Below are 17,109 nucleotides of genomic sequence, written 5' to 3'. Positions count from 1 at the left end.
TATCAGAATATCCGGATTCCTTGCTGAGAATCTAACCCAGGAATACAAAGCATCTACTGCGATGTTCGGTAATAGCATATAAACACGCAAGATCTAATGTTCTCGTGAAATGGTTATGCAGATGTAGCTACCACCAGTTGTTTACGATCCACCGCCCTCTTAAAGAACCTGATTCACTGCCCCGTGGAGTGAGCTCTCCATCACTTATTCTCTCTTGCTTAAATTCGTTACTTCCAGCTTTGAAATTGATCGATCAAACTGTTCACGACCTTTTGTTAAAACCTTCCAGCCATAAAACATTCCAGATGTGCTTATTCTCGGGATACTATTATCCACAACGTGTGTAAAAAAAACTAGTGTTCATCCCCTGCCCTCGTAACTTAACACTGATCCACTTTGCAACCCCAATTCTTGTCTGTGGCCTATTAGATGTTGCGATATTTTTTGCGTCTCCTCTCCTCGAATCTCCGGTAAGTGAATGTGGTCTGTGATGCGTGCAGGGCAGTTCTAACGAACGATTCACATCTTCACCCTCCGACCACGAACCCACTGTTCGCTGATCGGATTAATGACCATGGTCTTTATTTCGTTCAGATATTATCGTTGCTTGTATAGAGGTCTCTCTCTCTTTATACGCTGTCTACGAGCTAAATATAAGCATCCACAAATTTTTTTACGCCTTGGTCTAATCAATTTAAAATTCGACACAGTTATTAATATACATCAGTAGTTTTTTCCGTACTTTTATATGTTAGGGGTCAGATGTTGTATTTCTCATAGTAAAAAGGGAACTATTAAGACCTATGTGGCAAATATGATGTTCATCGGTATTCATTCAATTAATACTTTAAGTCGAAACTCGTCAAACTAATGTTTAATATTTCAGTCTATACCTCGAAAGGAAAAAGAACGCTTATCGATTACAAAGCTCATGAAGTTGATACTGTCAGTCGATTTATTCAGTTGAATGTTTTGTGTTACGTGTAAGAAAGGTCCTTTATCCATACAGTGCTTAGCTTGAGAGCTAGTGTGTACTAAGAACTGAGGTGAATTTGATAAATATAAACTGTGTGTACGAAACGTTCCTATTTTTTATTCGCTGTTCAATTTGCGAACGAATCTTTTTCTTCGTTCTTTGCATGCTTTTACAGTACCTCGTGTGCACAGTGTCTTTTATTTATCGTATACGACATAAAACTATCCATTTTAACTTTATGAATGAGACTGTAAGATTGAATTCGCATAAAAATAGTACGACGCTAAACAAAATATAAGTAGTGGTTATTTTAAACATCCAGAAGCCAGTAAGTAGCGTCTACAGGAATCGTTACACCCAATCTGTATTATTCTCGGATGTCGGTAACATAATTAGAGATTTCTCCAGGATAAGTGATGTACAATTCTGCTTAAGCAGATTTGATGTTGGGATGAATAAAAACGAGGTAGAACATATATTCAATTGTCTTGCTCTGTTAATCAAAACTCATCATGCATAGCCAATCTCGCTTCAGTAGAAAGAACTACTCATTGCTTTTTGTATGGGGAGGATACTGAAACATATGTCCCTATCTCAAAACGCGAATAAATATCTGTGATGTTTAACTTTGCACAATCTGACAGCGATACAATGCAAGGATTAGAAACAATACTATTGACTTATTTGTTCTCTCACGTATAGTGTTTGTCTTCTTTAATAACATCGGCGCTTTAAACTATTTGATTCAACGCTGCCTAAATTTCTAGAGTTAACTACTTCCGTATCCGGTTTTCTATAGTTTATTGTACAAAGTATGTTTCTTTTTTTTCCGGCATGGAAATAAAAAAAATCAAATAAAAATACATATAGACCTATACAAAATAGCCAAAAAACATTAATGGATAGCACAACTTTGAGTTCAATGTGTAAATAAAAGGATGATATTAAAATGGATAGTTAATAAATAGGGTAGAAATATGTAGATTGAATTTATAGGGCTCAGAATTGGGTTCAGTGGCGGGCTCTTATGAAAACAAAATTAAACTTTGAATTCTCTAAAAGTATAGAAAGACTAGCTGATCGGCTGTGTTTAGTGATTAAGCTATTCGGGCCGGCCAGGATCAATTAGAATTTGTCTACCGAGTTGCAAATTGCGTATGTTGAAACTATGTATTCTGGTATTAATTGAACCTTCCCAATCTTGTTTAAGCTTATAATTAAAGTAAAAACTTTTGAATTTTCCGGTATCTGTACATTTGCGAAGGAGCTAATTGTACGTTCTTGTTCTCTTTGCAGACCTGAACTACTGTGGAACCCACGAACCTTGTCAGAACGGAGGAACGTGCGAAAACACAGCACCTGACCAGTATCTGTGCACCTGCCCTGAAGGGTTCTCTGGACTCAACTGCGAGGTGGTGGACAACCCCTGCGCCACTGCCCCCTGTGGGAACGGTGGGACGTGTCAAGAGACCGGAGGGCAGTACCACTGCACGTGTGCTTCAGGCTGGACGGGGTCCACGTGTCGCGTCAGTAAGTGCCAATATACTTACTTACTCCATGGAGCAGTCCTTTTTGAGAAGCCAACAGTCTCTCAGCCACTCAAGAAATTCCCAACATGCTATGGAACCCGAAGGTTCATTACCGTATTCACAACAACCTGACACGGGTCCCCATCCTGAGCCAGATGAATCCAGCCCATACCACCCCATCCTATTTCTCTAAAAACCCATTTTAATATTATCCTCCCACCTGCGTCTAGGTCTTCCTAGTGGTCTCTTTCCTTCTGGTTTGCCCACCAAAACACTGTATGCATTCTTCTTATCCCCCATGCGGGTTACATGCCCTGCCCGTCTCATCCTCATTGTGTTGATCTGTCTAATTGTATTTGGTGATGAGTACAACTTACGAAGCTCCTAATTATGCAACTTTCTCGAGCCTCCTAATAATTCATCCCTCTAAGGTGCAGATATTGTCCTCAGAGCCCTGTCCACAAACACCCTCAGTCTACGTTCCTCCATTAGAGTCAGAGACCAATTTTAACGCCCATACAAAACTAAAGGCAAAATTGTAGTTATGTATATTTTCATTTTTATGTTTTTAGACACTAGACGAAAGGTTTCGAACTGAATGTTAGCAAGCAATACCCGAATTTAATCTGCACTTAATTTCCTCATGAATTAAATTCTCATTTGTTACTGCCCCTCCCAAATATCTTAAATTTGACAATTTTGTTAAGGATCCATTAGATATTTTTATGTTACGATTTTACCCTGCATTCTGGTGACAATTCATCAACATATAATTCGTTTTCTCTGTGTATACTTCTAGACCAACCTCCTTACTAGCCTCAATTAGAGCTCCTGTGTTTTTCTTTATAGTATTTGTGTTATATCCCAAAAGATTTACATCATCAGCACAGACCAGAGGCTGATGTGTCCCATTTAATTTCAGTCCCGCTTGGTTTGCTTTGCCCTTGTCAATGCCAAAAATATACTTTTTCATTGCAAGAACTATCTCGCATTTACTGATGGTGTCAAGATAAAACAAATAGGCCTTCGCCTTACAATATGGTTAATTGGCATTTGTTGTCTCTTGTAATCGGTTTATGCTATTTTATTTGGGACGATAATCTCCTTTACTACGTGAGGTTTAATCATGTTGTAACAGCGGCGAAGAATTAAAATAATTCACGAAATACTCGTAAATCAAACTCGACCGTTAAGTACAGTACGGAAGACTTAAAATTAACTAATGGGAATGACTTTTATGCGTGATAATAGTCACACAATGCTTCGTCAAATATGGGTAGAGTTTCATTAGAATTTGTCAACGATCTCAAAACATATTGGTTACCTAAAATTTCAGTTATGCCATATGTAATGTAGCCCTTAAAATTAATCATGGTCATTCAATTGAATTCAATTCATTCAATTCATTTATTAAAGTGCTTGACAACAGCCAAATAAGGCCAATAACAGCCAAGCACTAAACCAGAAGACATGATAAGATATAATAAATAATTAAATTCATTTCAATAATAATAAAAGTAAAACATTACAAATACAAGAACAAACAAACAAATGATAAATATAAAAGGTAAAGTTGTGCCTAGACCACGTCATGTAGACGTATGGGGAAGTGGGGGTATAGCTCCACGCTCCTACCGCTTTAACCTCGACGCAATAACCCCGGTACTCAATGGATAGCAGGCTGGGTGAGACCCAGAGCCGGTCTGTATGTTATAGCAAAGAGAAAAATCCTGCCCTACCGGGAATCGAACCCCGGTCGTCCACCCCGTAGCCTAATCACTATACTCGTTGAGATGTTACGGCTCTGATAATAGCTGTGTAAATGCTGGTAGAGAAGTTGCATTAAAATCTGTCAAAAGGACAAATATTTTACGTCGAAAAACGTTTGGTTTGTTAAGTAAGGGAAGCTTAAGTCTAAGAAAACTAAGCCAAAATAAAAATGGGTCTGCAACACTTAGAGGAAATAGGCTATACCATGCACGAGTATGAACGAAATGGAATCACCAATTTGGGCGCTTTTACTGCAGGACAAATGATAGCTATGTCGAGTGTAATAGGCAATTTTCAAAAGTTCTTTTTTTAGTAAACGCGCTTAAAAGATATTCATTTGAAAGCAGTTAGCATAACAAGGTAAAAATGTCACTTTAATGTAACCAAGCCCCGGATTAAATCCAACATTGTCACTGTGAATCCTGTACTAATGCGCTGAACGGATTCAGTGTCATCTTAAGACGATATTTACGGATTGTACTGATCCTTGTTAAACATAACTCAGTTCGGAAAAAAATACATCCAAAAGTCGTGCCTTGAATATGAGTTTCGTTCAAACGGCCTTTGAAATAATCATTAAAAAAATTGGCTATAAATTAATTTTCCTTAATACTGGTCATAAAATTTATTCCGTAGTACATTTTCTTAAAATTATCTTAGAAGCGCAACATTCCTGTCCTAAAAGGAGAAGACATTAAACCACACTCTCTGCGAAATATTTGCATTCTAATTCAGTGTCCTACTAGAGAAAGTAGGGAAGTATTGAATTATGCAGGCCTATTGGTCAAAAGGTGTATGTATTAATAACATACATGTATCATGGATTTCCAACTTATAATGTGTATCACAAAAATATGTGATTTCTAGTGCACAATATTTTTGTCTCCAAGTAGGTATTGGTATTAATTGGAAACCTATATGAAACGTCAAATGTTCACGGATCTTGGGATATAGTTATAAGCATGTTTTGCTCTGTGGTGTATGCCTGGATCATAATTTTTCTGAGAAATCCTCAATAATAAACATTTCATTCATAAAGCAGCCCTAAAATACTCCACCTGCATATATAGCACGGAAAAGCATGTAATATTATTGCTATAGAGAAAGAAAGCAGAGAGATGCGCATACAGAAACAAAATCCTGTTTTGTGCGCATGATGTCACCGCAGAACGTGCACCACGCATAGCTTGACATTTTAAGAACAAAAATGATCTAAATAGCATCTAAAGACACTGATCTTACCTCCAACAAAACATTTTTCACAGTTACAAATACAAGTGGGCCTGCACCTGTTAATGGTCTGTATAAAAATGTTTACTCTTTATTTCCAAACGAAACACAAAGATACGCGAGCGACATGCAGTGTTATGAACACAAGAGCATGTGGTGCGCGTAGTTAATTTTTACCTAAATGGTTAAACTCGTACTAGGGAGAACACGGCGTTTCAGTACAGCCTTGACTTAAGCCGGCCACTCAACCTTGGTCTGTTGCACTGATCAACTTTGCGCAGTGCAGAATTGCTCAGTTATGGCTGCACGTGTGTGGGTAAAACTGGGGAACGTTCAGTCAAATTTTCCGGACTAAATGAAGTCTGACTCGGCTTGACATTTTACTGCCCAGCTCGGTCTGCTCAGTTCTGGTTCGTAGCTTGTATGTGGGTTTACTCAAGCACAGCTCTATACATTGTGATGTTCCTGAAAATGCCTAAATGCCTGTAGCTTCCCTCTCTCATGTTGAAACGTTGATAACTTCAGAATACGCTCAGAACATAATCGCTTATCTATTTAGGCCTGAAAGCGAGCCTGTTGTGTTACAAATATTAAAAGAACGCGAGATTCCCAAATGAAACCCTGGTTATTGTCTTGCGCTCTGGCCAACAGTTTCCCAGCAACAAATGCTGGTCGGATTACTTACCTGCATGCACAAATGGTACACTGCCAGATGGCTGCTGCTACACACGCATGAAGGTCTGTGCATTTTCACTGTCCGGAAATATTTCCCAAGGAAATGTAACACGAACAACACAGAATATTATATTTGTTGAATTATTAACACGCACACAACATATATAAATAACTATACGTAATTTCTGCTTTCTTTCTATGCACTATGCCACCACGCCGCGCCATTTCACTACAAGGAGCACACGAGTCGGCACAGAAGCAGAGACACAACTAACCTCACGCTCTTAATCATCGAGAAGCAACTATATCTCGAATCGAAATAATCGAAATGAATAAAATAGTGACAACCAAGAAGTTTCTGGCGGGAGTTTAAAAGTACGATTTAATGACCATGAACGTAATTTCAAACACTGAGAAAGAATGTATCAACAGGATGGTATGATTATGAATACAAGATTAGGATATTTCAGTCTAAATGGAATAAATATCTGCCTAATCACACACGTTTCGGAACTGTCAGTTAACTAACAAACTCCATGGAGAAGAATAGTTCTTGAGAAGCTAAAAGTCCAATAGCTTTAAAAAACGCTTTTTATGGAAGCAGGAGGCTCATTACCGCGTTAACAAAAGCCCGTAAGTGGACTCTATCCTGAGCCAGATAAATCCTTACCATATTCCCATACCTTATGTTATAAGAACATAGTATCCCAATCTACACCCAGTTATTCTAAGTCTTTCCCTGTAATATTTTCCGACGATTTTTTTTTATGTTTCGTTTCGCTCATGCATCTCATTATCCTTGATTTCACAATATTAAATGCACCCGCCTTCCATATATAACCTGTGTTTTAGGGAACGTTCGATACCTTTGAAACAAAAAACATTCGCGGTTTTATCCTGTTTCATTGGTCAGAAAAGGGAAGACAGGAGAAAACAGTTGTTTTTTATAAATATTGTTTTAAAAACGGAGAAAGCTGAAATTATGTTTAGACTGTTCCTTCCTCACTTTTGTAGTATCAAGTATAAATCATAAAATTCTAAAAATACCTTAAACAGCTTTTAATGGTTATTTTAATTGTTCCTTTTAAATGTTACTGGGAAGAACGTGGTACCGTGTTCCGAGGAACTGTTCCTGAATTCACCTTCAGGGACTGAAGAAAACCACGAAATGTAATGCTATGAAGATGGCTATCTTCTGGATTGTTGTGCCGTGTAGTATGGTAGTTTACCGACGTTTCATATGTGCTTGCTGCCTCCATCGCCCTGATGATGGATGCAAAAATCGCCTGCGAAACTTCGGCGAACAACTGCCAGACTACAGGGCTCAACAACCCAGAAGACAGCTACTTAATACATTTTGTAGGCTAACTTGGTCCGTCTCGATGTTTTCACTTTTCTTATTAGAAGGCAGGAATAATTATCCCTGCATTTCATATTTGAAATGGGAGAAGGCTCAGTTTCTTAGGACTTCATGAATAAGCCCAAGTATCATCCACGTTATTTTGTGTAATAATAATAATAATGATAATAATTGTAATTGTGTTGAGGCAAAATACTAAGAAAGCTTCCCTCCCACAATTAATAAGAAAGTGGAAGTCTTTGAGGGAAATGTGATGTTGAGATTGGTGGTTCTGTCTGGGTTCAGGATCGTGAAAATCTCGAGATCTCGTAATTAAGTTCTGTGCCATGTGAGGATGGTTTTGTGTGCACCGCCGCGCCACGCAGGCAATCACAACGCTGCATCGTTCTTCTCTACTGCCTAATCACAGATGTGTAAGCTTGTTTAAAAACATTTGCTACTTATAAACGCTGATCTGTGACTTCTGTGTTTAAAATTCTGTATATATTATGAAACAAATCAGAGATGTGGGCAAACAGCTTCGCGTGTGATTGGCGTCACTTTTCTATGAAATTAATAGTGATTCTACTGGTAACGAAAATGGCCTGTGACCTCAAGAAGTGAACCACTGGTATAAACATATAATACTCTTTGTCAATAAAACGAAATCTTAAAACACAATTATGACGTTCACGTAAGTTACAATTCAGAACCGACTGCAGGACTTTTAATTATATTCAGAACAGAATCTTGATATCGACGTTTTCAAGAACCCCGTGACGGTTACGAGACGCTCGTAACGGTCACTCAAGCGCCAACTAATTATTTTCCTTAAAAAGTTTCATTTCGATGTTCTACAAAACCAAACTTTAATTTGAATCGAAGTATTAAATAGCCCATTGAATAATGCTTAAAATAAGAATCCGGTTGACTAAGCTGGTTAAAACAACGGTTATTCACCTCAATTGTAAATTACTGCTCCGTCTGTTGACAGGAGCGTGCGTATATGAAAACTAAAATTAAATGTAATAGTCACCTTAGTATACATAGTCTGTTGGACATCTTCTATAGAGTGCTCCTTTCCAAGATAACGAAGTACACGGCATTCCTACTAATGAAACCTTTTCTGATTTCTGTGTGCCTTAATGAAAAACATTCTTTAATAAAATAAAGTAGATATTAGCGAATCCCTTCAGTAATTATAAATGGGTGTTTCACTAACAATGACCGCTTAATTTAGGTAAATTTACGGAAACTTATTAATTAAGACTCCAGTGTCTGTTCAAGCATAAACAAGCCAGTTGTTTATAAATGATTTTTAAATAATATTTGGATATCATAGCAAATTGTGTCTTAAACATATCATATAAAACATTAATCTAAACACGGCAAACATTAAGATCATAAATCGACTTCATTCGTTGATTGTGAGGTTGTTGGTTGTATAAGGCTTCTTTGCTTGTCAGACATTGTGATTAGGCAGTTTGAGTAGCACCTTATTCTTGCTTCTTGACTCCTGCTGCTGGAAATTGGTAGGCTCAGGTAATTGCTACTTGCAACATAGAGTACTGTGCTGATTTACTGCCTGAAGAACAGCCCATATACAACAATAACACAGCCTCCTTCTCCACCCTCCGGAATCTCGCCCACTAGTCCGTACCTAGTAATACACAGACCACAAGCTGGGACGATCTGGCGGGGAATTACGCAAAGAATTACTTTTCGGGATGAGGAGAACCGCCATCACAACTCAGGTAACTTCGTGTCTCGAGACAATGACGCTGTCTACAGATGTTATTACAATACACACATGAAACCACAGATGTCTGTAGATGGCGTGAGAGTTTCTGTCGGGCACAATTTTAAAACATGCCTATGGTGTTAACCGTGTTAGCCCAGCTAACACTACGAAAATTTAAGAATAAAAAGTCTCCTAACTTACTTTCGTGGTTCAGTTGCATTGGAACACAGGAGAACCGATCAGATAAAATGCATCGTTGGCCAGATGGTTAAGGTTTACGCTCTCCACGTCCTTAAGTGATACCAAATGAAGTTAGGCCCACATGAATGTTGCTTATCTCAGTGTTCATGTTAATTTAATTACTTGCGGAACAGCGATTCAATATAGAACGTATTTATTTTTAAATTACTGTAGAAACAAATCAGAAATTTGACTAGCGTCGAATATGTTGCGACATGTTTGCTTGAGGGCACGAAGCACAATTTTGGTAAAAGTTACGGGAACGATGTAGGCCTACTACAAACTCAAATTTGAAATCGATATAGTTTTAAAATCCGTTCTTTTATAATTTTTTTATGATTCTCCATGCCTCACTGGCTCGGAATTCATTTTTACAGGGAGATAGAGGCGTATTGTTAAAAATTTGCTCACACAGCATATAACTCTGTGTAAGTGCCAGAAATAATTTAACATTTTATCGAAAAATATCTCAAAAATTGTACACTCTAATGAGCATTCTGTTTTATGTTAGTGGTTATTATTTTTTCAGGGAAAATAGTGAATATTTGTGATTAACTTTAGTGGGTACAAAAATAATTTAAATGCGACGTAGACACACACCCCAGAGCTGTCAGGGGGTGGTTGATTCGTGTTAGCCACTGGTCGGCCAAGAAAAGTGAGCTGGCTACAACGGACTGGGAACAAGCGGCTAGCTTCCAAATCCAATTAATCGGAACTCTGTTCATCTAAGAAAATAACAGGGGGCTTATGTCTTGCAAGGTTGTAAAGAATAGAAATCTTCTTGGGATAACCGACGCAAGAGATGCGGTACAGAACACGGCAAAATTGCTGAATCATAATTTTAAAAATTACATGTCGGTCAACATAAAAGCATCACTACAAAATTATAATTTTGGAAGCCGGCATGAAATCGGTTCATCGAATCAAATAAATATATTTTATATAACATATGCCATAATTCTGTAAGAATTTTACTTCAGCACGTTTCGTCTGGTGATTATTTAACGAAGGTGCGAAAAAACTACGCCGATTATCTTCGCCATATCTCTCTGCCCGCACGTAAAAACAAGACAATCGCCGAACGGATTTTCTATAGGTCTGCTTTTGAGTTTTAATAAAATTTGTCATCATTCTAAATTAGATTAAAATCACATGACAGCAACAGACACTTTCCATGAATTGACTTGTAGGTAAGCATCCTGTTGTGTATTCTAAATTTAATATTCCGTGTGTGACGAAATATTAATGCCTATACCTACTTTTCGTGAGGACCTGTACGCGTTTCTGCGCGCATCTCGAGAATAACTAGCTAAATATTTGTCGGGCAGAAGAATATTCAAACAAAAATTAGAGAAAAATAACATCCTGTATGCCCAATACAGTTTTTCCGTAAGTATTACGATTTTCGAGATAATTAAACACATAGGTCAAGAGATTTTTATGCTGAGTCATGTAACTCGAGAACTGTCCAGCTGATTTTGACCAAATTTTGTATTGGAGGTTTCTGCTCGCCCGCCTCGCCTGTTCAACTCTATTACGAGTACTATAAGAAAATATAATGTGGCATTGAACAATTAAAAAAGTTTGGTACGTACGCGTACATTTCCTAACTTGTTATAATTCATATTGGAAATAAAGAAAGAAAGAAACAAGCAACCAACGAAAAAATTTCAATATAAATTCCATTAACCGCTCCAATGCTAAACACGAGATATTTTGCTTAAAACATAGACCAATCTGGTCTAAATTTATTTTTGAAAATATTACGATAAACCACTCCTCCGGTCATAGTTAACCGTAGGACAAGTAGTTTACCATGAAAACATATTAACAGGATGTTTAAAATAAAAAGGAACGGCACAAACAAGTTTAAATCAGTTAAAATGAGCGTGTTTGAGAAAGAACAGGTAACTTGGCGAAACTAATGGGCGTTTTTCACTTTGTTACGTACGGTCCTTTTTCTCTTCTATATAATTAACAGCAAACACGTAAAATTTGCTTCTAAAGCTGTTACGTTCCAGTTAGTGTTAAGTCTTTGCAAAGATTTGTAGAGAATCGATTAATTGCCCCATGTTGTAAAAAAAATGCTGTAATGAAAACAATCGATAACTGTATGCTAGGATTGAAAATTTAGTTTTTTTCATTGAGTAGTTGACTTTTATCTGAAACACTTGCTAACTCCGTTGATGGACAGGTGTTAGAATTTCAATGTTACAGTCACTTTAACGCATGAGCCATCACTTTAAAAACAAACAATGAACATTTCGATCAAGAACGACATGAAGTGAGCTCTGTATGAGTGATGGATCGGACTTTGCCTTGAGCAAATCTTTCTTTTAAACTCCCATTAAGCTCCTAGAAATGTGTTTCAACGGGTGTTCTGCTTGGCATTTAGTCTGTTTTAGGCCCAATATTGTTCACCTCGGCCGAAATTTTCTCGTTTTACGGCCGAAGATAATTTTAGTTTGAAGTTTCCTTTAGATAACCAAGTACTTTGTATTCAACATTATGACTACTACTACATCTGATTCCCCAATCTGGTCGTCACTTATTCTGTCACTAAAATTCAACTCCACTCAGTTCAGTGACTGAAAATACTATGGTAAATTGTGATTTTATTATGTATGTTAAAATACAGATGAGAGACCTAGATGTAGATAGGAGGATAATATTAAAACGGACATGGTAGAAATGGGGTATGAGGGCAATGACTGAATCCATCTGCTCTGTGGTTTTGGTTTTATTCAGTAAAGGCCCGCTGTTTGCTTCAAAGTATGACACTAAATTTCTCCCGAAATTACTGAGATATATTAAATCGTCTTTTCTTATGATAGCATTGCCTTAAGTCCCACGGCTAAACCAATGTCTTCATGCCTTTTAGCCAAAAAAGAAAGTTTGTTAGAAAGAGAAGTTATCAGATTTCATCATCTGGTATTCTTAATCTTAAAGAAGACGAAAAGGTAAAATAACAACACAGTAGCCTTGACTTCGTGTTATTCTCCTCCAGCTGTCTTCTGCTTTCATTCTTTACCTGAACGGTAGACTGAGTGATGTCTGCTCCCTCACTGAGACAAACCAATTTTAACTCATCAATACCACCCCTGCCAACCTCTTGGGTTTCAACCGGTAGGCATCGAAAGTATACCCCAAAATTATGGCGGAAAAAATTATACAAGGAAGGAGAAATACCATAATCGTTTGAACTGTGTGAAGTATAGTGACAGGAAATAATTCTTTAAAGCTGAATAGCGTGTGTTTTGAGAAGGAAAGTTTCGAAATTCTATGAAATGTTGGTTGTAAAAACACACTTGGCGACACTGTTGCACATAATAACTTCGGTCACTTCCTTCTCCACAAAAATAACTATCATTTCACACGTAATAAAATCACCATCATTCACTGTAATCCACACCCACCCTGACTCACATATCTGCCAGGTATCCTACTGAGCGAGAAAGAATTGCAAGAGGTTTTCTGTCTTCCGTCCAGACCGGCTCTGGGGCCCACCCAGCCTCCTGTCCAATGGGTACCCAAGGTCCTTTTCTGGGGGTAAAGCGCGGCCGGGGCGTGACGCTGACCACATCCCCATCTAGTGCCGAGGTTAAGAATTAGTAGCTATGTGTCCTTTCCCCCCAAGCGCCTACATAGGCGTGTAGCGGGACGCTTTACTTTTGTTTATTTCTGCATGTTTCTTGTGAATTCAGAATTCAAAAGGGCACAATGGAGGAAATCACAAAAAGTATCTGGAAACATGGCTGCTCTCATCCATTCAAACCCTAGCTTCTGAAGGTTGATGGAATCTGGAGGCTTGTTACCATATTCACAATAGCACACCAATGGACCCTATCCAGTCCACTCCCTTCTACTTTAATATTCATGTTTTATATTATATTCATAATTTACATGCATTTATTGTGTCTCTGCTTCTTGATTTGGGCACCCTTGTATCAGTTAATCTTCTTCTTCTTCTATCTATCATATACAAAAAAGGCCTTGTGTTTTGTTCCAGTCCAGTTCAGATTTATATTTGAAATAATGAATCCTTTTAGACATTTAGTACGATTCCTTAACCATGGGGACAGCACATCATGAAGCCTGTACCTAAAATAGAGCATCAATTTGCAGAGAGAAGCAAGAATATGTTACCGACTTAGACCTTATATTCTTAATATTTATATATATTTGGAGTTTTTATAACTAATCAGGGCAGTTGGTCAGTGAAAGATTAAATTGAATTACAAATGGTGAAAAAATATTTATGGATTCAAAGCATCATTTCATATTACATTATTAATAGTCTAGAACGTTTTCAGCATATTAGTGAGACTAATTCAAGATAAGTATTTTCTTACGAATTTGTATTGAATTACAGGGCCTTTGATTTAGTCAACCTTTTCATAATTTTTAATGCCATTTGAAATAACTTGATTTAATGATGATTGAATGAATCCGCTGAAGACCATCCCTGACCAACTAAGAGATCCTGGAATCCTAACAACTATTACAAATTCAATTTTGGCATCACTTCAGACTATGTTTTCATCTTTCGTTTGTATTTTGTCGATCACAGAAACATTCTGAACTTGAGATCCTTAATCCCTTTCCCTAAGTCAAAATTTATTATAAAAGTATCACAACTTCTTTTGTTGTAGACGTGGACGAATGTGCTTCTGCTCCGTGTCAAAATGGTGGCACCTGTGTTGACTTGGTGGATAGTTTTCGATGTATTTGTCCATCTGGTTGGGAAGGCAATTCTTGCCAGTTTGGTAAGTAGACTATCTTTTAGATTCAATTAGAGGCCGAGTGTGTGTATAATATATACACGGCTTTCATTTTTTCAGGGATGGCCCTGTTTTTACTTCTACGTTTACTCACAACATTAATTGTTCTTGTTTTCTATATTCGTGTACACCAGTTTCTTTTCAGAATGTCTACATGGAATGTAAGATGCTTGTGTATACAATCCTTGTTCTAGTTGACTTAAGTTTCACAATGTATAAAAAGTTATAAACTCCATTTTCTAAGAACATTACTTAAACTTCACTTAACAGGCCACAAAACATCTATTTTAATAATTTATTATATTTTATGTGGCCATGTCATAGCTCAGGCATATAAATACTGGCTTTTCACTGTAGAGACTTGGGTTCAGTCCCACGTTACTTCAAATGAGATGGACCGCTTCGAAGACGGAGTACATGGGAGGATAACACGGTGGCAGATGTGAAATGGATTGATCTGGCTCAGAATAGGAACTAGAGAGGTCTTGTAAACACTGTTATGAATCTTTGAATTCTATAAAGGGAACTTACTGACTAGCTGAGTGACTGTAAGCTTCCGTGCTCCATGCAGTTATCTTATATTTCAGATATTATATAGGAAATTTCACATATGTTACTTTCTCTAGTCATATCCTAGACAAATGAGAGTTCGGTTAATATTTCCAGATGCAGATGAATGTCAGGGAAGACCCTGTATCAATGCTTACTCATGCCTGAATCTGGTTGGGGACTATAGATGCAAGTGCCAAAAGGGCTGGGCTGGAAAAAACTGTGACCAGAACATCAATGATTGCGTGGGGCAGTGCCAGCATGGAGCTACATGCATTGATCTGGTCAATGACTACCACTGTGCCTGCCAGCCTGGATACACAGGTAAATGTTATATATCTGCAGAACTTGTCTTATTTTTATTTCCTACACATCTGGTGCGTAATCAGTAAACATATCAAAGCTCACATGGGGATGTTCATCAGCCATCAATGCAACCAATGTCAACCAAATGCATGGACACTACATGACTCTCTAAGTATGAAAATTTCAGCCTGGACCACATCTTTGTACATTTGTATATTTATCCTAGGATGATAATTTCTGAACCAAGTTTTAAGATTTTATGTAATTTGTACCATTTATGCAAACTTTCCTTTTAAAATGCTCATACTTTATATTCTAAAGGTCTTGGTGTTGAATCTCAGCCTAAACTGGCCATAATTATAGCATCAACTTATGTTTCAATACAAATATTTCAAAGATACAAATACATGAAAAGAAATGTTTGTTTATTCCCACAGGTCGTGACTGCCACACGGACATTAATGACTGTGAAAGCAATCCGTGCCGTAATGGTGGAGAGTGCTCAGATCAAGTAAATGGCTACCGTTGCATCTGTCCTGTGGGGTTTACTGGTGACCAGTGTGAGGTAGATGAATTGAATCAACTTCTATTTTCAATTTAAAGATATAAACACCACCACAATTGATGATTACACTCCAGCACACAAAATTCATACCCTGAATGAGTCAGTCCTTGCAGGAAATGACAAATAAATCTGTACCCAGATCTTCATATTTGCTGACATGAGAATCTGAAATCTTACCAAGAAATTCCCTGCCTTTTACTGAACATGGAGGTTCATAATTGTATTTTCAAAATCCTGCCAAGAAACCCTGTCCTAAGCCAGCTCAGTCCAATCAACACCTTCCATCTACCTCCCTAAGACCAATATAAAAATTATACCACCTCATCATTCCTGATTTAATTATCCTAACAATATTAGGTACAGAGTAAAAATTATGAAGATGATCGTTACATAATTTTCTACGGTCTTGTATTATTTCCAAATATTCTCCTCAGCACTTTGCTTTCAAACCTCTCAATTGACATTCTTCCTTTAGGGAGTTAGTGAGAGAATGCAGTGTGATTCACAAAACAAGCAACGTATAGTGTTACACATTTTAATCTTTAGCCTATTTGATTAGGAGTTGGTACGAAAAAGGTACTGAGCTGAAAGATTTCAGGTACTTCCTAAATTTACTCTCCTTTTAATTTCACCACAAAAATTTCTCCCCATAATTTATTAACTTACTGACTTATTAATTTACTGACCTTATATTATTTAATACCCTATCAGTCTTGTCAAGCAAATTATTTTCGGAGACATTTTAAGTATTCATCTTATATGAAAATAAAGTAGTCTTTGTAAACACTTCATTGTGAAACACATAAAATTTACAGCCTTATAATAAAATAATGTGACGTTATGCAAAACAAAAAAATGACAATACTGATCTTTGTTATAGTGTAAGTATGATTGATGATGTAAAATAATGACACTGAATGATCACCTTCAATTAAACTTCACTATTTTTGAGATATGAGATCATCCTTCTCACAACATTTAATATTTGTTACCACAATGCAAAAGTTGACATCATTTCCTGTGCTGTAAATAAGTGTAAACTTCAAGACTTGTTTTATAGCATATTTAAATTACTTTTCAAATATTTGTTTTCATTCACACTAAAATGTTATATTTATTTCCCTCACTTTTATTCTTCCAAACATATTTATTTCCTGCAAATAAACATTTACCTTCATTTACTGACGTTTTCTAGAAAAAGTAATATTTTTTATCTTTCAGGTGGATCATGACCATTGCAGTCCAAATCCATGTGATAATGATGCTCCATGCTTTAACACACAAGCAGACTATTACTGCCATTGTCCAGAGAACTGGGAAGGAAAGAACTGTAGCATGCCTCGTCTGCAATGCAGCAGCCCTCCATGTGAAGGTACAGTTAACTGATATTCTACATTACAAGAGCACT

The 17,109-nt window shown here is 37.2% G+C and overlaps 1 protein-coding gene and 1 long non-coding RNA gene across 5 annotated transcripts in view; one reads left to right on the top strand and one right to left on the bottom strand.

Annotated features, from left to right (window-relative positions):
• Positions 1-6,496, bottom strand: part of LOC147873892 (uncharacterized) — a 191,397-nt gene extending 184,901 nt beyond the window's left edge. For 2 of the 4 annotated variants that reach the window (XR_015535112.1, XR_015535111.1), the window contains exon 1: positions 6,191-6,472. This is a non-coding gene — a long non-coding RNA (uncharacterized LOC147873892). Of the gene's footprint in view, positions 1-6,190 lie in introns of all 4 variants that reach the window. The other 2 variants (XR_015535110.1, XR_015535113.1) reach the window with 2 other exon arrangements.
• Ser (protein serrate) overlaps positions 1-17,109 on the top strand; it is a 248,246-nt gene that overhangs the window by 215,653 nt on the left and 15,484 nt on the right. The window contains exons 7-11 of the mRNA XM_022066038.2: positions 2,273-2,506; positions 14,153-14,266; positions 14,948-15,154; positions 15,574-15,701; positions 16,923-17,073. Of these exons, the coding sequence (XP_021921730.2) occupies positions 2,273-2,506; positions 14,153-14,266; positions 14,948-15,154; positions 15,574-15,701; positions 16,923-17,073 (834 nt within the window). The remainder of the gene's footprint in view (positions 1-2,272; positions 2,507-14,152; positions 14,267-14,947; positions 15,155-15,573; positions 15,702-16,922; positions 17,074-17,109) is intronic.

The sequence above is a fragment of the Zootermopsis nevadensis genome, unplaced genomic scaffold (assembly GCF_977971745.1).
Source record: "Zootermopsis nevadensis isolate Lab colony 2312 unplaced genomic scaffold, Znev_1.0 Znev_ptg000013l, whole genome shotgun sequence".
In the NCBI taxonomy this organism is placed as follows: Eukaryota; Metazoa; Arthropoda; class Insecta; order Blattodea; family Termopsidae; genus Zootermopsis; species Zootermopsis nevadensis.
The sequence above is the reverse complement of the archived record's forward strand: the minus strand, read 5'-3'. Positions and strand labels throughout refer to the sequence as shown.